The sequence below is a fragment of the Propithecus coquereli genome, unplaced genomic scaffold, assembly GCF_000956105.1.
Source record: "Propithecus coquereli isolate 6110/MARCELLA unplaced genomic scaffold, Pcoq_1.0 Scaffold480, whole genome shotgun sequence".
NCBI classification, from domain to species: Eukaryota; Metazoa; Chordata; class Mammalia; order Primates; family Indriidae; genus Propithecus; species Propithecus coquereli.
In genome coordinates, this window is record NW_012150619.1 from 1,900,556 (window position 1) to 1,923,786 (window position 23,231).

Consider the following 23,231-nt stretch of genomic DNA (forward strand, 5'->3'; position numbering starts at 1 on the left):
TGAGGCTGCCTGTCCTTGCCGTGTTGATCCCTAAGAGCCTCCAGGAGACCCCAAAAATAGTCCCTAGGTAGGGAGGCTGTGAGGGTCCTTAAAGGCCAGCTGGTCCACCCTATAGCTCACAAAGGGGACAGGTGAGGGGGCAAGCTAGGGTCAGTTAGAGGGTCTCAGCGTGGGGCAAGGAATAGAAGTAGATTCTTGGAGGCTCTGTCCCACCCCCAGTGGCCGCACACGGTTCCTCACCCTCCCACGGACAGCGCAGACTGCCCCGTGCTCCCTCTCTCCATGGACGGTGACCTTCTTTCTACATGTTCTTGGAGGGACCTCCCGAAGAAGGGACTGTCCTTTCCTGAGCAACTGTTGGGTGCCAGGCCCTGTACTTGGGACCTATTTTACAGGTGAGGCTTTTTTGATTCCTGCCCCAAGCTTCGTCAGGTAAAGCAATGTTAAACCCATTTTGTAGATGAGGAAACTGAGGTTCAGAGAGGCCAAGTGGGCCAGGTTCGGCTGGATAGCTGAAAACCCAAGGATGGGTAGAGGTGTAGCAGTGTGGCTTTCAGAGCATGGCCAGTGTGACCAGAGTGGTCCTGGCCTGAGAAGTCCCCGAGTATCTGCCGCAGGATTAGCATGTACCAGGATGAATCTTAGGAGTTCTAGTGTTTCAGGTCGTGGGGAGAGTGGGTGCAGCTGGACAGTTCTGGTCTCCCACCCAGACTAGTCACCTGTCCACAGCCTCTTTGGTCTGTGGGACTGTCCCTCTTGTCCTTGGCTGCTCCCAGGACCAGGTCGTCACTAAGCCTTTGTTCCTGCTGTGATGACTAAGAGAGGGAGGACTCCAGGATTCCCCACTTTTTGGGTGTGGCCAAGTGCTACAGCTTCCTGTCGATGTCATTTCACTGTGAAGGCGCAGGGTGCAAAACGGTCCCAGAGTCTTTCTATCCCATCCCAGCTGTTCCCAGGGTGGCCCAGGCCTTGACTGCCTCTCCCGGACACCCTGCCAGGCCCTCGGGCCCCTCCTTCCCTGTTGCTGGTCTGGCTCTGGCCGTGTCCCTGTCCCATGCATCCTCGGGGGCTCTGCCCAGCCCCCTGCGTGTGGTGAAGGGCTGGCCTTTGAGAGAAGCTGCACCGTGTCCCCAGGGTGCCAGCCTCCTTCCTTTCTCCTTTCTTTCAGGAGTGCAGCTTGTTCTACTCCAAGAGATTTTGCCTCCCTTGTGTCCAGAAGAACATCAGTGCTTTTCCTCAGGAAATTCGGCAAGACTTGGAGAAAAGGAAAGCTCCGTCAAAGAGGCCTTCCAGCCAGCCCAGTTCTCAGACATGAGTGAGGCCGGTGCCAGGGCAGTGGGCGGCAGCCTGCACAGAGCCCCCGGGCCAGCCTGGGTCGGGGATGCCGCTGCGCTGGGAGCCTTGTTTCCAGGCCGTCAGGAGCAGCATCTGTGGCCCAAGGGAGCTGGGGGACAGCTTGCAGCAGCAACAGGGCCACAGGAGCTGTGCCCAGAGGGCAGCCCCAAAGGCAGACGCCAGCCCTGACACCCAGCCCAGGCACTCCCGGGCTCCCCTCGGGGCTGCGGCCTCAGTGAGTGCTGCTCAGAGGAGACTGAGAGGGAAGTCCGCTCTCAGCAGGACAGCTCGCCAAGAGGCTGCCTGCAGGCACCTGTGGGGGAAGGCGCAGGGGCACGCTGGGGCCACAGGGCGTGCTAGGTGGCAGCAATGGTCTCTGTGTAAGGAAAACCATTGATATTGGCTGCCTTCAAGAGCCAGATGGTAGGTCTGGGAGGGTAGAATTTTTATTTCACATCCTTGTGCAATGCTTAGAAAATGGTATTTTTAATCTTGACCAGTATTGTGTTTATAATTAAAACCCCAAAGAACCAGCTAATGTTTTGAAAAGTAGTCCTTCCACTGAAACATTTGGAGACCCGACATCTGCCCGGGCACTCTGGGCGTCACTGGGAGGGGTCTCCTGGAAGCGGAGTGCTGGCTTGCAGCCCTTCCAGTCCCCTCAGGCCCTGGCTCCAGCTCAGGCCCAGTTCTACTCTCTGTCTCCTGCGCAAGTCAGGAATGCCGTGGGCGTCCTGCGCTCACGCTGCACCTCCAGGCCATCATGCTGCCTGCCTGCCCCACGCCACCTGGAACTCGGTCCTTGGTGCCCATGAAGCCCAACCCCGCAGCCTGCCAGATGTTCCACAGCACCCCTTCCCCCGAGGTACCCCTGTCCCCGTACCTTCCACAGCGGCAGTGTGTGGCACAGCGCTCTGTGAGCTGGCGACTGTCTGTGTAGAGTTCTTGGAGGCGGCGCTGCTCTGGCTCCGTAACTCCCGCAAGGCCAGCTGGCCGCGATAAAGCCGTGAGTAAAGCGCTTCCGCTGACCGCCGTGTGCTGTGATTTATTTTAAGGTGCCCGCACTTTTAAAAGCTTCCTGTTTCATGTCACTTTAGATGAAAGGATGTCGCATTCTGGGGCCCCCTGTCCCAGATCCATTCTGTACACCGAAGGACAAAAGGACCTCTGCAGGTGAAGACAGCCTCAGGTGAGGGGCGCGGGGACCGTTGTGGCAGGGAGCAGACGCGACCCCGGGCATTTGGCTTGTTCGAACCAAACAGTTCATTTCACAGCACCACCCAAAAGTCGCCAAAACATTTTAAAAATAGTTTATTTTTTTAAACCATTAAGGCAAAACTGTACCCTGAAATTAACTCTTCACATTCATCCGTCTTACAGTAGGACATTCCAGACACGCAAGTTCCCGTAATTCAGGATATAAATCAATACATGTGGTCAGTTCAATCTCCTGGCAGGAAAATGAAGAAGACCCAAGATTTTATAAAAATTAAGGTTATTTCATAGCCATTTTCTAATTGCCTGGAAACAATCAGTTAATGTGACTAGAAAAATTCCATTTGCCCTTCTCTGCACACCCTTGATTCCTGAGGTTCCGGGTTCCCTCCCCACCTGGGAAGAGAAGGAAGTTGGAGAGAGGACGCCAGCGCTTGCTCAGCATTCCTACTTTGGAGCTGCTCCTGTTTGGCGTAGAAAACAACGGGTCTGAAGCCCCTAAATGCCTTGGGAGCAGAAGGCACCCAAGGACAGGAACGCTGCACACGTGCCGAGGAGCCAGCTTCCATCCCCGCTCTGGGATCTGCACCCTTCTCACGTGCCTGTCCTCCCTCTCCCCAGGGGCGTTAGCGTAGTGGCATCGTGGATCCCAGAGGGTGTCACAAACACACACCGAAAAGAAATGTTGCCATGATACTGAAAACAACCTACGAGAAACTCACGGGGTCTGTCGGTTCTGCTTTATGCTTCGGGGTGGACCATCTGGAGGATGCCAGAGAACCAGCGTGTACAAATAATTTCCATCAGAATGTTTCAAATTGCCGAAGTTCTTTGGTAATACCCATAGGTAACAATTCCCTGAAGAGCAGACAGCTGTTTACTAAACGAGTGGTTAAGGGCCTTTAGCAAAATGCTGTCGTATGAAATCAGTGGCCTCTAACCTGGGGCCCGAGAAGGCCTCGCTGGCAGGGGGGAGGAAAGACAGGGTCCCTGGCGCTTCTTGCATGTAAAGTGTGGCGGAGGGAACGGTTCACCATGAGAGTGGGTTTCGCACGGCTCGGGAGCAGCGAAAAGCTGTGTCTGCGTGTGCGTGTGCAGTTGGCCTTCCGTCGTTTATTTCGGCTTTCTTTGTGTTTCCAGTGGGTTCAAGAGCCAGGCTTTTTAGAATATATATCAATTAACACTGATTTCAAAAGAATCCTCATGTCTGTTATTCGATGAATGATTATAAGTTAGTAAAATATTCGTATTAAAATGTTTGCAAAAAACAAATCACGATATTTAAGATACAGCTATTAACACAGTTCTTTTTACCACACAGTGTAGAGAAAATAGTGATACTCAACACGAATGCTGAAATCTTACCCAAAGGGGAACTCAGTGGTATCCATCTTTTGTGAGGTACGTTTCTTTTTAGGCCTGAAAAAGGAACTGACTTTAAAAAAGTGAATGTTCCAAAAGTGAGTGATTTTACTTGTCTTCAGGGGCCCGCAAAGGTGCCAGGCGCCTGTCCCTGGCGGCTCTGCCCTGCTCAGCACCGTGCCTGGGGCAGGGCTCGCGGTTCAGGGCCTGCACAGCATCAGCGCGTCGGAGTAACGGATTTTCGATGCTGGGTTGGGAGGGAAGAAGGGTTAAGAGAGGAGGAGGCTGGTGTGTTCCTTTCCCTGGAGAAAAACATGGAAGTTTTTCACATTTTCTATGATATAAACACCAGTATCTCTTACTTTTTCATTTTTTGCAAATAATGCATCTAACAGCCATGGGGCCACTGAAGTACTTGGTACGGCCTCAGTCAGGCTGTGACATTGCACGTGGACACAATTAGGTCTGTCCTCCTCGGCCAGGGACTCCAGGAGATGTGGCTGGGACGGCTGTGTGTCCCAGCCCAACCACATGCCACGGCCCCTCCTCCCTCACGAAGGGCTCCTCTGAGGGGGACAGTAACTGATTGTACTTTTCACGTCTCAAACTGGAATTCTGAGACGCAAACTGACCGCCCCGGTCCAGGTTTGCCACGATGTCCTCCAGTGCCTGGGGCTGCTAAAAGGGCAACGGCCCTGGGCCCCAGCCTGTTGCTCTCTGTCCTCCTAACGAGAGGCCTCACATGGGGCTTTTGTGACGAGCCTGCAGCCCGTGACACTGACATAGCGTGTAAGAAGCTGCTGCCTTCCACAGACATAGCCTGGGAAGCATCGCGTGATTGCTCAACTACAGCAAGAAGCTCGTGGTCTTTTTTTTAAAAAACAGAACTTCCAATTTCACATTTCCGTGTGTATTGTGGTTTCCAGAGAAATACAATAAATCTCCTACACTGAGTCCGACCAAATTCATTGCCTTTATTCTTACCCTAATCTATGGAGTCAAGGACCATTTTCCTGAATCCATCAAATGGCACCTAAAAGCATATAAATCCCAGCCAAAACCTAGAGCTCAACATTTGGAACCCAGTCTCGGATCTTTCTAGGCAGAAGGACTCTCGGAGGAGGAGGACACTTAATGGCTTAGTGGCTTCAGCGACTCCCATGGCAAGGTGTCCCTTAGCTGTCTCCAGGACGGCTGCGGCGAGTCAGCCCCGTCTGTTTGTCACAACCCTCCCTTTGCTTCTGACGGCCGAGCAGGCCGATAGCCCTCCCGCTGCAGTGCTCGTGGACATTTCGCTTCCAGACTGCGACGTCTGAAGGTGGGCTTCAATGACAGCGCCATCACTACTGCCATTAGGACGGCGCACAGTCTCCTAGACTGACAAACCCACGCAAAGATCGGGTTGGAAAGAAATTCCCATGCAGCCGAACAAACCAGCTTGGAGACGTTAAGAGAAGCTGGACCAGTTTAAAATGAGAAGAACAAATCCTTCCCGTGCTCGGCAATGCCAGTGATGTGAAAATTGGATGCACAGATCTTCTGTGAATACTTTTTAATCATCAGTAAGCCCTCAATTGGTGGCATCGCTCTTGCTTTGGGACTTCTGTGGATAGTAGAGTTTCCCTGCCTCTCCTGAATCTGCACCACTGTCCTGAACTTAGTCTTTTAAAGAGTAATCCCTCAGGACACCGCATCAGGCAGATCGTGCTAACCGCAGAGGACTGGCTGGCCGTCCTCAGAGCGGGAGCTGAGGAGAGGCTGCCACCTCTCAGCCGGGTCATCTGGCCCCACCCCGCCAGTCGTAAGTGCCAGGGAAGAGCAGGGGGCTGCCGGAGGTGCAGAAAGTGCTCTGTGCCCGGGGCCCGAAGACTTGGCCCTACATCCCGAGGCTGGCGTTTTCATTGTCAAATGGGGGCTGATTCCCTTTCTGACCCCTCAGGGGGTTGAAGCGTGGAGGAGACCGCAGGAGCCTGCTTCGCAAGCCATCAGGAACCACGGCGTGCGTAAGTGGTGAGCTGTAGGCACCTGACCCGTTCTTCTAGTGGGATCTGCATTTCCAACAGCCTCACGGGTTGAAGAGGTACTTTGAAGGTGGCTGGCTTTCCCGGGGCCCTGCAAGCCCTTGACAAAAGGCCACACTGCTGGTCTCAATGGTCTCAGCTGGGAGCACTGGGCCCGCTGGGTTGAAACGATGCATCCAGGCTTATCTGGAGTTCAGAGAGACATTCCAAAGACAGGTAGGGTGTCCACTGGGTCAAGATCCAAATCTCCCTCTGTCATGCATCGGGCTGGTAAGTATCAAATGTGCTGGGTGTCACTGTGGTTTGACGCACAGTGGTTGTGTCACAGTGGGAGCTGGAGGCAAGAAGTGCCCGGAATCACAGAGGGGTGCAGGTGCGTGCTGAAAGGAGACAGACCTCAGAAAGTCGCAGCTGTGTTAAGGCTTGCTTTGAGGCATCTGTCTCCATCCTCACGTGGTGGGATCACTCCCAGGAAGGGAGCCTCCCCAGGCTGGCGGGAGTAGGTAAGAGAGGGGAGCTCCTGGTCAGGGGGTCACTGCAGACCAGGACCATCCCAAACCCGGGTCACACCCAATCTCAGTTGCGCCAAATTGCGGCAGCAACTTGTGCATGTGCGTATCGTTTGGGCTCCCTTTAAACAACCCAGATTTCTTAGAAAGTGACAAAAGCCATTATTTCTCCGTGTGCAGGCAACCCCAGGCGTGCGTGTGCTTAAGGAGCCCCAGTGACACATGGTCTGGTTACAGAGACACCGAGGCCCCAGTGCGCGTGCACCTTAATGTTAACGGTGCCGTTTGTAGCGCCTGTTGAGGTAGCCAGCACACAGCGTGTTGGGGGAGTGGCTGCTAAACTAAGGGTGTACTCAGCATCACACGCCAACTACTTCCCTCGAGCTTCTGCTCAGCTCTGGGATGCTGTGCTGTCCCCGGAACCTCCAGACAATGCTCGAGGCAGTTTGTGTCCCTTGGGGTCTCAAATGGCCAGTGTAGGAAATGTGTCAGAACAAACAGAAAGGTACCTTCTATGCTCTTAAAATGAAAAACCCTTTAGAATAGGGACAGCTCCCGCAGACATTCTTGAGTGCCCTGAGTACTGGGTTTCTCTCTCCCGCTCTGCACGCTTGTTATGCACGGGAGACACCTGTTCTCATCAGAGCTGGAGGAAGGTCAAGGGCAAACCGGTGAGCGAGGTGGGAAGGAGGAAGGGTCACTAGCTGGTGTGCTCAGTATCCGTGCCACCTCCTAGGCCAAGGCCACTCTTGCTGGTGTAGGTGGAAGCATCTTGCCCTGATAGTTCTGCACTTCATCCAAATGGTCTCATTCCCAAGTGGCCCTCTGGCCTTCCAGGTGTGGTGGGTGCAGAACTCAGCATGGGGCCGCCCAGCTGGAAATACCCAGATGCAGAAGGGGCGGGGCACTGCCAGGCTCCCCGCGGATTTCAGAGAGGCCCGTGTCTGACGCGGGGCCCAGCAGCTAGCTGGCACGCCGCGAGGCACATCTTGGATGAGCCCCTAGGCGTCCCTTCATCCTGCTCAGCACGTGAGACCAAGGCTGCTTGGTAATTCTGTGGTCTCTGAGGAGTCTGGCACTTTTTGCTATTAAAAGTTGAGAAAATGAAGAACCAGGTTTAAACACTGACTCGTCGAAGAGTGGGTCGCGTTGATTTCCTGCGTTCGCTGCCAGAGGAAGTGGACCCTACGCAGGGGTCTGAAACTCCTCGAACCTGTTGTGACATCTCTATTGTACTTTTTGCTGAAGTCTGGGGAAACCTAGCAAGCAATACGTGCACTCTTTTAACAGTTCCTATTCGAAATGCTACAGTATTTTGAACTGGTGCATAATTGGCCTGTATTTGACTACTGATACCCTGAGAAATCTTGGAGTAGGTGACCCAAAACATTCTGGCAGTTAGTGGCCATTAGTGACTTTGTTATTTAAAGAAATGGGAACGTGTGCTTTTCCTTCCTATTGATACCGATGGCGAGTGACTTTCAAGCTGAGTCACTTGTAGGCTCCCTTCTGGCCGCGTGGGGACACCACCAGAGTCTTGCTAGGCACTGAGAGAGCAGCACTCACTGACCCTGCAGCATCCGGTAAGCTCACGCAGGGCGGCCAGCTTGCCTGTTACTGCCGAGAGCTCAAAATAGGGAGCAGTCTTACATAGGTTCATATGAAAATTTAAGCAAAACGAATGGCTTTTCTGAAAACCTCGAGGCTTGTGTTCCTGGGCCACGCCTGACGGAGCAGCATTGGTCTAGAGCGAGAGGCCACGTGGTCAGTGGGGGCAGCACACACGTGGCATCGGACTCCAGCCTCTGATCCCGAAATGAGTCCCGTCGGTACGGGGAGTCCTCACTCTAGGAAAGGACACTGAACGAATGTGCCATGTGGCCCAAGCCCGAGCTTCCTTCTGAGTCAGGATCACCCTCGATTGGTGTCATAGGTGGAAATACTTTCCTGTGCTCTGACCCCTAAGACACTTGGGCAGGCCGCCTGCTGCCTGCTGGCCAGCAGATCCTTGGATTGGAGCTTAAAAAAGAAAAACAAAACCAAAACACCACTAAATGTGTAATTTTTTAAAAAAGGATGTCCTACTCCTAACTTTCACTTTTTTCCTAGTGGAAGTCTCAGAGTGTCATTGTCCTTTCTACTGTCATATTTTCATAGCATGGATCTGGGGAACTTTGTCCCTGTCGATCCTGGTCATTCTTTAAATAACAATGTCAGAAGCACCAAATTTTCTGAAGATAGGGAAGGGGCCTCAGGGACACAGAAGGTGCACGGTGGCGCCATGGAGGTCACAGTCGGCACTGGCAGGTCCAGTCTAGTTCCAGCTGGAGGGACAATTAATGCACGAGATAGACAGGAGGAGGAAGTACTTCCAGGTCCGTGTGTTCTGGACCAACTACCATCTCAACATCGCTTTCCCAACTGCACCGAGGGGGAGAAGTTGATCTTTAAGGCTAAAACAAACATTTCAGATGTCAGAAAAACTACCTTACATACACGGCGGGGGAAAAAGACTTGACTACCAAAATCTTTGTAAAAAATAACCAACTGCTGTGAAATCTCAGACTAAGTAAAACTGCCGCTCAGAGGACGCAGTACCCCTCTCTCGTTCTCCAGGGACAGCAGCCGCTCCCAGCCCAGGCTGAAAGTTACATGTGCGCATGTGCTCCAGGGAGCATTTGCTACCACCGAGAGTTAAAAAAACAAAGCATCATATTTCAAAAAGCAACATAGGAAAAGACATAGGAGCTGCCAAATGGGGCCCAGAAGAACATTTACAAATAATTTGTCAATTTGTCCCTAAAAATACTATCATGCCCACAAACGGCCTGATTGAGTTGGTTGGGATTTCACAGGAACAGGGGCGAGGAGTGGGAAGCTAGCACACTCGCGGTTTGTCGTGTTCCTGCTCACCGCAGACGCTAGCTTAGAACAGTCCAGGGGGGCTCACGACGTCGTTTTCTGGGCTCTTCTACACAAACCTGGAAATAGGCTTTTCCACATATTAGTTACGACCATGAGAACAGTGAACTGAAAACAAAACAACAGCTGCATTTTGATAGCTTATCAAATAGTTCTATAAAACTCTCAATCCTATGATTAAAAAATAGCATGTTGTCGTTCTTCAGATTAGGAAACAGAATGAAGTCTTCCAAATAAATATTTTGCTGCTTTTAAAAATACCTAACCTTTGGATACATCTAGATTTACACAATTATAAATGTTGTTAAAAAGTGCTGATTAGTGTTCAAAATTATAAAGGAGCACAACAGTCAAAAGGGTAGTAAAGAGGGAAGACAGACCACGTATTTCAAGGTTACCAGTTAATTAAACGGTCAGTTACTCACGTGATATAAAGAAATGTGCACCGATTAACACTGGGTGAGTTAAAATCAGATCGTTGAACATAATTCCCCTTAATTTTCCAAGTCCTGGTATTAGCCACCTATCACCAGCATTTGAGTGCTATGCACACTCTTACAAGTACTGGTTGAAACAAAGACAGACAAGGAATAATACTCCGGTTACCTAGAGCTTAGACTTTCCGACTTCTAAGGCTAGAGTGGTGGATACTTGTGCGAAATCACGCTGCTCCCATTTCTCCTCTGTAGCGCTGTCAGCTGTAAAACTCCTTGAAAAGTTGTTGTTGATTTAAGAGAAATCAGTACATGTCCCTGTAGATCTCTTGCAGCAGCGGGTGCAGCGCCGCGTCCGACTCCGTCTTTTTGATGATCTGCACCAGCTGCGCGTGCTCCGTGACGAGCTGCCGCAGGTCGGCCATCTTTTGAAGAAGTTTTGGGAAGAGAAAGATATCGTCCGGATGGTTGTTCTGCAAGTGAAGTTTGAGCACATGCACAATACCCTCCTGCATTTTTTCAATGTGTCCTACGTTTAGAAGGCCAGGGCGATCTATTCTCAAAAGAAGAAAGAGACGTTTGAGTGTGACAGTCACCTACTAGCTGATTATCAGCTCGAGGAACCAAACATTCCTATTTTATGTGTCCTTTCTTAGAAAAAGCCAAGCTGCTTTTAGACATTGTCAACTGGACTGGAAGATAGAAATAGATTTTCCAAAGTCACTAAGCAATGTAGGGACAGACAGGACAACGCTCGTTCCTAAATATTCATACTCTTAGACCACAGTAGCACCCGAATTCCACCTCACCGTGTGGCCCTGTCGTCGTGGATTTACCTGATTACAGCTTGTCAGGGACAGAACCAAACACGTTGGGAGTTATGGTACATTCTGATGGTGATGACAACAACCAATTTTGCATAATACGGGAAATGAAGTTCTTGTTCCTGAGTCAAAACTAGATATTCGGCTTGAACTTTTCCACCAGTATTTAAGGAGTGTGATTATGGCAGACTTAGGTTTTGTGGTGTATAGCTCTGTTACAGGTACCTTCTCAATGACTCAGGTGACAAGAAAGCAGGGTGAGAAATGAATGGGGTGTCGGGGTCGGGAAGGGATCCTGGCTGGAAAGGATGCTGAGGGCGCCCTGCAGTGGGGCAGGGGGGATGCCCTCCCTGCGGCAGCTGGCACCAGCCTACCTGGGACAGCCTCAGACCCTTGGTCCAGAAATACTGCCCCAAGCCGTAGCCAATCTGCGGTGCTGCCTTTAAAGCCCTGTTCCTTACTATGATTTTCAAATGTTGCTAATGATGTGGACTTTTTATCTTGTTTTTTTGGTTGTAAAATAAATATAATTATTAAGTTTTTAAAATGTTTAAAAATTTTAAAAAGACAGAAAGAATCCCCCCTCATAATTTTAACCCCACCGTAACAGGTTTAACATATATGTTACTGGATATTTTTCTATATATATATATAGGATTGATGCAGGATTATAATTTCTCTTATAAGACTGTGATCATGCTACATATACATAGTTCTGAAATTGCTTTTTACCCACGTGCTACATCTTGGTCATATGAAAGGACAAGTCCTGTGTAACTGCTCTGCCCTTTTGTATTACGCTTTATGCCAGAGGGTAAGGACTTCCTCCTCTGCCCGGTGCCCGGCCAGACGGTAACGGGGACCCGCCCACTAGGCCGAGTCTGGGCAGGGGCAGCCAGCCTCAGTTCCCGCAGTGGGTAGGCCACGGGAGCAACGTGGCTTCAGGCAGTCTCCGCCAAGGCTGGGTAAGGTTGGCGGAGTTTACAGTAGGAGGATGACCTTCCCAGACCCGAGACAGGGCGATTTAAAGCCACGTGACACTGAGCCAAAAGTCTGGGGGCTGCAGAGCCAGCTTGCACAGAGAGGCCCAGACTTCCCTCCGCTGGGTTCTGTGTCCCCTGGCAAAGCACACCTTGCAATGGCTGCCAGCAGGTACCGAGATTTGCCATTAGGAAACTGTATAAATATCACCAGTAGTGACGGCAATTACACTAACGTCTGTGTGGCACTTTAGAGACCATCGTCTGCAACGTGGATCTAATATAACAGTAACAATTATATAGTAATATTATAAGAATACATATTATAATTATAATATATAGGCCATATATACTATTGTATATCATAATACAATTGTAATTATGTCTAATGTTCATGTTATAGCTAACATATTAGCTATAAACATCTTATATCTGTTTCTAATATTAGCTATAACTATAAAAGTAGTATATTTATACATTACAATTAAAGTATAATTTACACAATATACAAATATTTATTTATATATAATAATACTATATACTACGGTATCACACAGTATTGACATGATCTCCACTTAAGTCTACTTAGCAGCAACTCGGGGCTCAGATGTCCCCCCCACCCCCCGCTAGTGTCCTCTCCACCCGGGCAGCGCAGCTGGTACTGGGTTTGCCACTGCCAAATGCTTCAAGACAGCAGCCTGTAAGAGACTCGGCGCTAGCAGATTAAATCAGCCACTCACCTCCGCAGCAAATTATAGCAGCCACAAAAAGGGAAATGTCACTGTCATCCAGTTCCAGCGCGTTGAACTTCATGGCAAAATCGAACTTCGGTTCCATCATGTCACAGAATGGTTTCCTTAGGCTTTTTAGGAATTCACGAGTTATAAAACCATTTCCGTACGCTACCAGCATCCCATCTTTGTTCATCACGGAAGACAGCATTGCAAATATGGCCTCGTGAACTCCATATTTTAGCAAAGTCACTTGGTCGTTGAGGTCCAAGTTCGTGAAGCCCGGGATGGCCTTGGCAAACTCCGTGAGCTCCGTGACGGTCTCCACCGACGTGCACTGGCTGCAGTGGAAGATGCGCACCTCTGCCTCCTTGTTCTGGATGCCATTGGCCACCAGCTTGGCCACCAGCGTCTTCTCGGCCATACACAGTGTCTCCATATCATGTATAACAAAAGGCTGCAAGGAAGGACACACTGAACTAAGCCAGGTAATTTGTGACAAGCTATACTTTCAATTACCGATAAACTAACAAGTAGCTGCTGTAGCACCACGCTTGGTGCTACGGAGAATTCAAAATACGCATGAGCTGCTGTCCTTGCCAGAGCTCGCTGTGTTCCATGGTGTTAACTGATACTAATACCACTCATAAGAATTCCTCTACGTTAGCAGCTGTCGTCTTTTAGGAAAAGTTAAATGTGAATCACCGGTAGAATTGCTCTGGATAAAATTATTTAATAAGCTCTTGGTTATGTTTTACTGCTATTTCTAGAAGCAGCATAAAATTAGGCATGTGTTTTAATCTAAAGACAACTTAAGTCTCAGGTATAATATCTGACCATACACAGCAAGCAAAACTACCAGATATGCTACCAGGTAACAGCTGTCAAAGGAGCAGTTCTATTCCAGCATGGTGCCCGGGAGGACAGCCTATTCCAAAGATTCTGAAAGGTTGAGAATAATGTTGGATTCCTCTCTCGGAACTGATCTTAAAACCTGTACGCAGCTGCCTGTCCAAAATTAGTCTCCTTGCTTCATCATTTTTTTTTCCCAAACAAGACATCTTACTCTGTTTAATCTGAACTTGCACACCAGAGTAGCTACAAGGGACTCATGGTTTTGTCTAAAATTCAATTATATTCTCAGAGGGTAAAGATGTTCCATCACCGAAGATAGTCAAAGATGCTAAAGACTTTTTCAGAAGGTGCAGCTAAGCCTGAGCAAGAGTGAGTGTTGTGCATGTGTGTGTGCGCACGCGTGCATGTCAGGGGCCGAGCGCTTGGCTGTGGGGAAGCGAACGTCACAAGAAAGGCACTGCCTTCATCACGGCCCCTCAGTCCGTTTCCACGTCGCTTCTCCCAAAGTCTTTTCATGACATTCTTAAGCTGACAGGCCAACGTACTAACTTCTTAAGATGCTGTTGAAAAGCACCTCTTTTGGAAGCCATGCTCAGACAGACTACTGTCCCCACTTCCTCTGCCTCCGTCCCTGTCCAATCAAGAGGCAGCGAGTTCCCCAGAGGTGCTCTGCCCCATCACTAAGGGCCCTGACCATTTGCTGCCCCACAGTCCAGAAATTTCAGGGGCTCAAACCAGTCCCAGTGTCCAGATGGAAACAGACTTTCTCCAGCTACCCCTGGCACTTCCCTCGGTGAAAAGCCCCGTTCCGCAGAGCAAGGTGCCTACCGGCTCCCTGCAGTGCCTTCCCCCAGCAGGTGTCCTCCCTCCAGGTCCCGCCAGCATCCTAGTCAGTGCGCGGTCAGCCAGAGCCTTTGCTTTATCTCATCAGAAGGCCACGAGGTGGTCTTCACAGAACAAAGGACTAGACTGCCACAAAGGTAAATGCAGCCCCCACTTCTAGCAAACCAGAGGAAACTTTAAAATTAAAATCTGTCCAGCCTCTGTCTTTCCGCATCAACGCTTTGAACACTTCGGGGCCGAGTTTTGGTCCGAGCTGTGGGGCTGGCACCTGCTCTCTCCCCGGCAGCCCCTGCAGGCAGGAGGCGAGCCTGTCCTCCCAGGCATGCAGCTGTGATGGCACGATTGCGTCTATTTACTGGCAAATTCATCATCCCTCCTCCCACTGCCGAACAGAAACGAAGACAGCTGCAGGCCCCAGGGCTGATTGCCTTCCTGAGGCTCTGCGGGACCATGGGGAGGGCTGAAGTCGAGGTGAGCGTGTCTGGGCTGATGCTTGGGCCCCTAGTGGATCTCCTACCGACAGATGGAATTGCTCTCAAAAACGTGGAAGGGATACACACACGCTATGGTCTTCCAACACCCATCACAGCCACAAAACCAGAGCTGTGCGAAGAGATTTGGGCAGTGTGGGCTGGTGGTGGGCATCTAGCTGGCTCGGCCTTTTCCCAGACTGAGCGGAGGGGGTGCCCCGCACCGCATGCAACGAGCTCCAGAAAGCCCGTGGCCCAGGCGGGGAGAAAGAGGCGGCCGTGCCTCCAACACCCTGTGTGCAGGACACGGGTGGGCATGACCTTGGCTTGGTGCAAATAGTCTCAAATGACCAGTGACGCAATAGCTGGACGTTCCCTGCAGCTGGAGCCTGCAGTGTCCCGGCCTGGAGGTGTGTGGACAGGAGCCAGCGCCTGACTCTCAGCAGAGCCCCAAATTCTTTCTCCCGAAAACAGAATGATGAACCACAATCCGAGACTATTAATCTATTATTTATTTCCTTAAGACCAAAATACAGATTCCTGTCTCAGAGTAACCCTGTGTGAAGAGTCCTCAAGTGTCCTGACCTCCTCACTCTGGCAGAGGGTGACGGGCTCATTCTAGCAGCCGTGGGGGTCTCCGTGGGGGAGACATAGGACACTCTATGGAGTCACAGTCACACTAAATGGGTATTTTGTTAAGAGCAAAGATGACTTTTAAGTTTGCTTTAAATTCTTAAAATCCAAGGGAGAACTATAAGATCGGGAACAACAGTTGTGGTTACCCTAAGTTTGGGCTACACTAACCATCTCCAGGACAGAAATGCAAAGTGAAAAGATGACCCTTGCTCTCACCCTCGTCATCCAGAAAGGGTCTAATTGCTATGAGCAGGGCTGCCCAGCGTGGGTGTTTGCTGGAACCTTCTAAAATGTCTCGGCCTATTTAATTGGAGAATTCACTGAGGAATTAAAAGACTCAGTAAAAAAGAGGTTTGGTTTGTTCATGAAAGTAAGTAGCTTGTGAAATATTTTATTTCCCTATGACTAAAAATCCCAGCTAGTAATTCCCAATAAGGATTGCTCCAAGCGATTCATTAGTACAAATTAAACCTGTTTCACCACACTCAGAGGAAAACGGCAAAATATCTACACCAGCCTAGGGCCGTCCCCCTCTTTCAAGGTAGCTCTGAGATGCGTTGTGTAATAGAGACAAACACTTATTTCATTATGGGGGTGGGGGCAGGATGACGTTAGGCCAGGCAGGTGACCACAAGGGGCAATCTCAGTTGCCTCCGAGAAGGTCCAAAACTTTCCAAAAAGACAATAAAGTTTCTGTGAACAGATGACCCTTTCTAAGCCGTGACGTGTCCCTGCCTTCTCACTGAAGGAAGAGAACGCAGGTGTGTGGGCTGCTGGGGTGGGAGGGGAGGGGAGGGGACGGGGAGGTCCCAGTGCAGGGACCAGTTTTAGGATGCAAGAGCACATTTTGAATGGGACACGAGTGGTTTTGTTTTCCGGCATTAAAAAAGGGATTTAGGGCCGGGCACGGTGGCTCACGCCTGTAATCCTAGCACTCTGGGAGGCCGAGGCGGGCGGATCACTCAAGGTCAGGAGTTCGAGACTGGCCCTCACAAGAGCGAGACCCCGTCTCTACTAAAATTAGAAAGAAATTAATCGGACAACTAAAAATATATAGAAAAAAATTAGCCGGGCATGGTGGCGCATGCCTGTAGTCCCAGCTACTCGGGAGGCTGAGGCAGGAGGATCGCTTGAGCCCAGGAGTTTGAGGTTGCTGTGAGCTAGGCTGACGCCATGGCACTCTAGCCCGGGCAACAGAGTGAGACTCTGTCTCAAAAAAGAAAAAAAAAAGGGATTTAAAAAAATGCACTTAGGAAATAACCCTAGTATTTGGGAAACTATGAACTAGTGGCTTTTTTCTTTCTTGGAGTGTTAATTACACAGCCGTTAATGATAACTTAGTTGCTAAGACCTTCCAGGTAGATCCAAGCAAGAAGATAGGAATTGCCGTTAAGCTACATTTTAGTCTCAGAATGAACCGTTTCCGTTTCCATTGTCTTTTGTTTGACCTTGGGATAAATATTATTTTCTCAACATTGAACGCGTTTCCTCAATCATGCTCTAGACTCCAGGCGACGCGCTGCCCATGGAACCCTTCAGACATGACTGACCGGCGAAAAGACACCTACTGGGTTGCTGCTGGCCTTCCCCGCCAGGATGACGCGGGCTTTGACCTTGTTCATGTTGAAGTTCTTCAAGTAGGCCTCGTAAATTCTCTTGGCGAGGGATTTGAGATCGGCGGTTTCGGAGTCGTCTATGTCATGTTCACAGGTAAGAATTTCTGCTTTCAGTTTTGCTTTCTCGGATCTTGGCATTCGTCCAAAGCGAATTGCTGGGTCGGGGAAACACAACAACAGGAAGCAAACAGAATGAGCCGTGGCTCAGGCAACGCGGGCGGTGACCGAGTCCAAGGGGCTGGCTGGCAAGTTCCCACCCGGAATTAAACCAGGAATGAATGTACGGCAAGTTAAAATCCGTTTCTCATCACCATTCAACTTTCTAATGCGGAGAGATGAAAATAAAACTCAAACTCCGTAAGTTCTGGACTTTTTAAAAAGACTACAGTAAAAGGCATCACCACCACGCGTCCCGCGGGAAGGAGCGCTCACTGCCACTGGCACGTAACCGACCTCTAAGGCCGAGGACGGGAAAGTGAGCGTTAGCACGAGCTCACGTATGATGCCTTCTCCTTCTCCAGGAGGTAGCGATGCAACCCTTATGAACAACTTATTTTAAATATACCTCATGTCACAATTAGCATGTTCTAAAATTACAGTACGATTGAATAAAAGGAAATTCATAATACAGTAAAATGTTTGAAATGACACACACTTCATTTGGAGGACAGGAACATTCTGTCATCTCAGTGACTTCCAGTTGCTCTTTATATTTTATATCAAAGCCCTGCCATTTGAAGTTTCTGGCAGGAAGTCCAAGTGCTCTGCTGAATCTCAGCTGTTTGAAACTCTTACGTTCTTAGGCTACTCTGACTGCACAGTGATCCGGCATCAAATGCTGGAACCCATTCGTTCACAGTTAACTCAGCAAAATGGGACCAGAATACAGTGTAAAAACTCACGTTCGGGGGGAGAGGGGGCAGGAGGGGACGGGTATTTGCAGGCCGCTCCCAGGGGGCTGAACCAGGGAAGTGCCTGGGAGAAGGGCCGGACCACCTTACCTACCGTTGTGTGACATCCCGACCGAAAGGCACTTGTGGAAACGACAATACTGGCACTTATTTCGATTCTTTTTCTGAATCTTGCAGCTACGATCGCATTTGTCATACACCAGCTTTAGTCGAACGGTTCGCCGGAAGAAACCCTGTGAGATTAATACACGGTTTATTAAAGAATGTGGTCGACTAGTAAATCAGCGTCAGTGCTTTAGCCTTTGCTGTTCACTTATCGTCTCTTTTTAAATCAACTAAATATAGAGAAATAGTTCTGAAAAGTTTGATACAATTGCGACAAACAATTTTAAATTTCATTACGTTTAAAACGAAAAACAATAAAATGGGGTAAAATTCAAAGTAATTCTAAAATGTCCTCATCTGACTTGGGGAGACACAATGACGGTTTTCCAGAGAGTTGTGTAGCCCTGCTGTGATGTGTGTGAGTGAAACTTCTCCCTCTGTTGTGACATTTCCATACTCGTAACTAAAAACTTCCTAGGAATTTTCGTGAGAGCATATTAACTTCCTCAAAGACAAAAACTATAATAAAAGGAAGCCAGCTATTTGTAAACAATTTTTTTGCTTCCTAAAAGCATCTTAAACTTTATCCAATAAGAAACAACTTTATTAGTGAGTCCACAAAAACACCCAAACTAAACGAAAGTAATGAAATCAAGGCCCTAAGGAAAAGGCCATTTTACGAGTAGCTTTTTAAAAGGTATGTGGTCAGAAAACACGGAAGGAGTTTATTTTTGCTTTGGGTTCTTTTCCTGTCCTTGCTTTTAAATCATTTCCCCGTGTTTCAGACGCGGCGGGTCTGACGGGCCCACGGGAGAAGGAACAGCAACTTCTTGGGGACGTGAGAGCAAGGCCGATATCTTCACTTGGTGTCCTCACCCAGCTTCGCAAAGCAGCATGGCTACAGGACGTGTGGGATGACAGAGGAAGGGCGCGAAGGGACAGTTCTGAACGGCAGGATGCCCCGGCACGCTAGCAGCGCGGCACACTGTCCCTCTGGACCAGGCCTCCAAGGCCAGGCCTGGCCTGCGGCAGTCGTCAGTGTTTCAGGAACGTGGATTGGTAGCGTACCAGGAAAGGCTGTGGCATTTTCCAAAAGAGTCCACGCTTCCAGCATGTGCAATGAAAGGGGATTTCTGATTGTAACCGAACATGCAGAGTGTTAGATCTGCCACATGTTGTGTGCGTGAAGCACTGGGTTGAGCATGCGAATGTGACCCTAAAAGGATGTGCTGCTCCAGGGGCCCTTGGGATGCAACGGAAGGGACCCTTCTCGTCACCATGCTGGCCACACGGAAGGGCCAATGGTCCCATGGGCAGCTTGCTGGACAATGGTTTGTCTTCACGCCCTCCGGCCCTGGGTCATAGCAGCGGGGAGCCTGGCTGAGCTGGCATGAGGATGAGGATACGCACAGGGTACACGGCTGGGTAGACAGGCTCCCGCCATGCAGGAACTGCCCGGGGTTGGGAGTCACAGCGGAGAATCCAGCACCGGTTCCAGTCCCACGGCACCACTGGGTGCTGTGGTTCCCTGAGCAAGACACTCCGTCTGTGAGGGCCAGTTCCCTCCCCTGGTACGTGAGAACACCTGCCCTGGCCTTTGGGAAGGGTCAAGAGGTAAGTGGATAAATGCTCTCCACCTTGTACTCCATGAAAGGGTCACTCTTAACCCTAACGTGGCTTATTTTCTTCTAAAGAACGCACTTCTCTATGCTATTTACAAAGTACAGCAGAACAATCTACCCTAGACTCTCTGAAGACAGGAATTAATCTGTCACTTAGGTCAGTTCCTTATCTGGGACTTTCTGCAGATCTCTTTTAGTAATGACAGACATTTGCATACAAGATAAATGTAACCACAAGTAGTAGTTGCCCGCGGGGCCTCTTGCCCTGTGCCAGGTCACTCTACCTTGCAGCCTTCGCACGCATGAACTCCATAATGGTAGCCTGAGGCTTTGTCCCCACAGATACGACATTCAATATTTAACGCTCCACTGGGAGACTCATCTATGCTGCCAGGAACCACAGGGCAGGTAACCGAGGAGGGACTTGAAGCTGGTGACAGGGTATCTAGGGAGAAAAGAGGGAAGATGGATGAATATTCAAAGCGTCACCATCCTACGTCTAAATCGGTCTTTGAGGACACGACCGAGTACATGAGCACTCAGCACGAGAGTTGGCAGGGCACCGTCCTAAGCCAGGCCCCTGTCTTTGGGTCACACCTCCCATGCTCTTGTGGCCACCATGGTGCTGGTGACCCCAAAGCTCACACACTCTCACTGGCTCCTGCTGAGCTGACCCCTGGGCTCCAGATCCGCACATGGGCTCTCAGGTGCCTTCACCTACGGAGCCCCTCAACCCCCCATGCTCGACGTGTGCAACACAGAACTCATTATTTTGTTTACTTCCTTCCTTCCAGATCTTCTGCAATTGTTAACTCAGCAAAATGGGACCAGAATACAGTGTAAAAACTCACATGGGGGGGAGAGGGGGGAGGAGGGGACGGGTATTTGCATACACAGAGTGCAATGCGCACCATCCAAGGGATGGGCACACTTGAAACTCGGACTTGCGGGGGAGTGGGGAGGCAAGGGCAACATACATAACCTAAACATCTGTACCCCCATAATATGCTGAAAAAAAAAACGCACGTGGGCAACACCAAATGCATAATCTGCACAAGAAAAAAGATAAGTTGGAATTTATGAAAACCGAAAACCTCTGCTCTGCAAAAGACACTGCTAAGAAAATGAAAAGACAAGCCACAGACTGGGAGAAAATATTTGCAAAACACATGTGATAAAAGGCTTGTATTCAAAATATAAAAAGAAGTCTTAAAACTCAACACTAAGAAAACTCAATTAAAAAAATGGGCAAAAGATCCAAAAAGACACTTCAGAAAAGAAGATACACAGATGGCAAGTAAGCACATGAAAAGATGCTCGACGTCACTTGTCATAGGGCATTGTGAATTAAACAACAATGAGATATCACCACACATCTAATAAAATAACGACAATCCAAAAAACAGACAACACCAAATTTGATGAGGATGTGGAACAAGAACCCTCATTCATCCCTGGTGGGAATGCAGAATGGGACAGCTACTCCGGAGGACAGTCTGGCAGTTTCTGACAAAGTAAAACAGTTTTCCCATATGATAGGAATTGCGCTCTTAGGCATTTATCCAATTGATCTGAAACCTTATGTCCACACAAAAACCTACACATGAATGTATATAGCAGCTTTATTCTTAATCGCCAAAAGTTGGAAGCAACTGAGATGCCCTTCAATAGGTGAATGGATAAACTGTGGCACATACAGACAATGGAACATTATTCAGTGTAAAAAGAAATGAGATATCAAGTCATGGAAAGATACGGGTGACTCTTAAACGCATATTGTTAAGTGAAAGAAGCCAGTCTGAAAGGCTACACACGATATGATTCCGAATACACAGCATTCTGGAAAAGGCAAAACTATAGTGATGGTAAAACAATCAGTCGTTGGGGTGGGGTGGCGGGGCAGGGTTGAATACTGAAGCAAAGGGGTTTTTTGAGGTGCTGAAACTATTCATATGAAAATGTAATGGTGGATACATGACACTATGCATTTGTCAAAACCCACAGAACTTCATAGTTCAGAGTGAGCCTTAATGTGCGGAAATAAAACAAAAATAATTTAGGAGGTTGGAGGATCCCAGGATGGAAGGCAGAATGTGAAAAAACAATCTAACTGTGTCACAAAAGTATGAAACAACCTCCCCGAAGCAAGTCGGGGGAAGAGGTGCTGCCCTAAGTAACTCTGGAAATGAGCAGAGTCTGTCACATTGAAGGCAAAAGGACCTGCACGTAAGCACGGTGCTCTAGTTGGTAAAGTTGTTTCCCACAGAGGTATGGGTTAACAGCTCTGATACCATTAGACAGGTATGTGTATAAGGTGTACATTAAACATAAATAAATTTTACGTTTAGACTTCAGTCCCATTCCCAAAATATCTTATTAGGTATATGCAAATACTCCAAAATTTGAATGAATCAGAAGTCCAAACACTTCTGGTTCCATGCATTTTAGCTAAGGGATACTCAACCTCCAGTTCCTAGCTCATTCCATAAGGCAAGAATTAATCTGATATCAAAATCGAACATAGATATTATAGGAAAACTAGAACCAATATCCCTCAGAAACATGGATACAGAAATTCTTAACAAAATTTTAGCAAGTTAAATCTAAAAATATGTAAAGATGGTAATACATTGTGACCAAGGAGGATTTACCCTAGGAATGCAAGGTTGGCTTAACCTTTGAAAATCAAACAATGTAAATTATCATATTAACAAACTAAAAAAGAAGAACAATTTGTTCATATTATTAGAGGCAGAAAAAGTGCTTTACCAAATCCAACATCAGTTCCTGATAAAAAGTCACAGCAAACTAGGACTAGAAGGGAACTTCCTCAACCTCATAAAAGGCATCTAAGGAAAACTGTAGCTAACACCATACTTAATGGCAAAAGACGGAAAGCTTTTCTCCTAAGATCAAGAACAAGGCAAGTATGTTTTACCACTTCTATTTAACATTGTACTGGGAGTGCTAACCAATATAATAATGTAAGCAAAAGAAATAAAAGATATGCAGCTTAGAAAGGAAGAAGAAAAACTGTCATTGTGGCAGATGACATAATTATATCTATGCAGAAAGTCTTAAATAATCTATTAAAAAACTAGTTTACCAAATGTGTAGGATATAAGAGTAATATCTAAAAATCAACTACATTTTCATATACACCAATGAATAATCACAAATCAAAATGTAAAAAAAAAATACCATTTACAATAGCCATCAAAAATATTAAAGTACCTAGAGATAAATCTGACCAAAAATGTGAAAAAATAGAACACTAAAAACTACAAATATTGCTGAGAGAAATTGAAGAAGACCTAGCTAAATGGAGAAATGACCATGATCATGGATACGATTTAATTGGCTACGTTGTTAATTCTCTCCAAATGGACTACAGATTCGATGCAACCCCAATCAAAATCTCAGCAGGCTTTTTTGGTAAAAATCAACAAACTTCTTCTAAAATACATCTGGAAATGAAAAGGACCTACGCTATCAAAAAGATCTTTGGAAGAGAAGAGTCGGAGAACTTAAGCTGGGTGACTTCAGGCCTTCTTATAAGCTACAGTAATCAGGACACTGTGGGATCAATGACAAAAGAAGCAAACAGATCAATGAAGCTGAACAGAGAGCCCAGAAGACGACTTGCAACAGAGTTACAAAGGCAATTTAGTGGCGACAGCAGTCTTTGTAATAAACGTGCTAGAACAGTTGCAAATGCAAATTATAAAAAAGAAAAATGGAGTTTCGAACTATATACAAAAATTAACTCAACGGATCTTACACTTAAATGTAAAACCTAAAAATATAAAACTTCTACAACAAGTGACTTTGGATCAGGCA

At 48.2% G+C, this 23,231-nt stretch overlaps 2 protein-coding genes across 7 annotated transcripts in view; one reads left to right on the forward strand and one right to left on the reverse strand.

The window, feature by feature from the left end:
- Window positions 1-1,315, forward strand: part of CDPF1 (cysteine-rich, DPF motif domain containing 1) — a 5,696-nt gene extending 4,381 nt beyond the window's left edge. Inside the window, exon 4 of the mRNA XM_012655576.1 lies at window positions 1,113-1,315. Coding sequence (XP_012511030.1) covers window positions 1,113-1,315 — 203 coding nt within the window. The remainder of the gene's footprint in view (window positions 1-1,112) is intronic.
- Window positions 1,316-2,628: 1,313 nt separating this feature from the next.
- Window positions 2,629-23,231, reverse strand: part of PPARA (peroxisome proliferator-activated receptor alpha) — a 54,206-nt gene continuing 33,603 nt past the window's right edge. For 5 of the 6 annotated variants that reach the window (XM_012655591.1, XM_012655592.1, XM_012655593.1 and 2 more), the window contains 5 exons: window positions 19,676-19,836; window positions 17,759-17,897; window positions 16,706-16,908; window positions 12,343-12,790; window positions 2,629-10,351 (listed from right to left, as the gene is read on the reverse strand). In XM_012655591.1, coding sequence (XP_012511045.1) covers window positions 10,104-10,351; window positions 12,343-12,790; window positions 16,706-16,908; window positions 17,759-17,897; window positions 19,676-19,836 — 1,199 coding nt within the window. In that variant the 3' untranslated portion in view covers window positions 2,629-10,103. The remainder of the gene's footprint in view (window positions 10,352-12,342; window positions 12,791-16,705; window positions 16,909-17,758; window positions 17,898-19,675; window positions 19,837-23,231) is intronic. The other variant, XM_012655597.1, reaches the window with a different exon arrangement.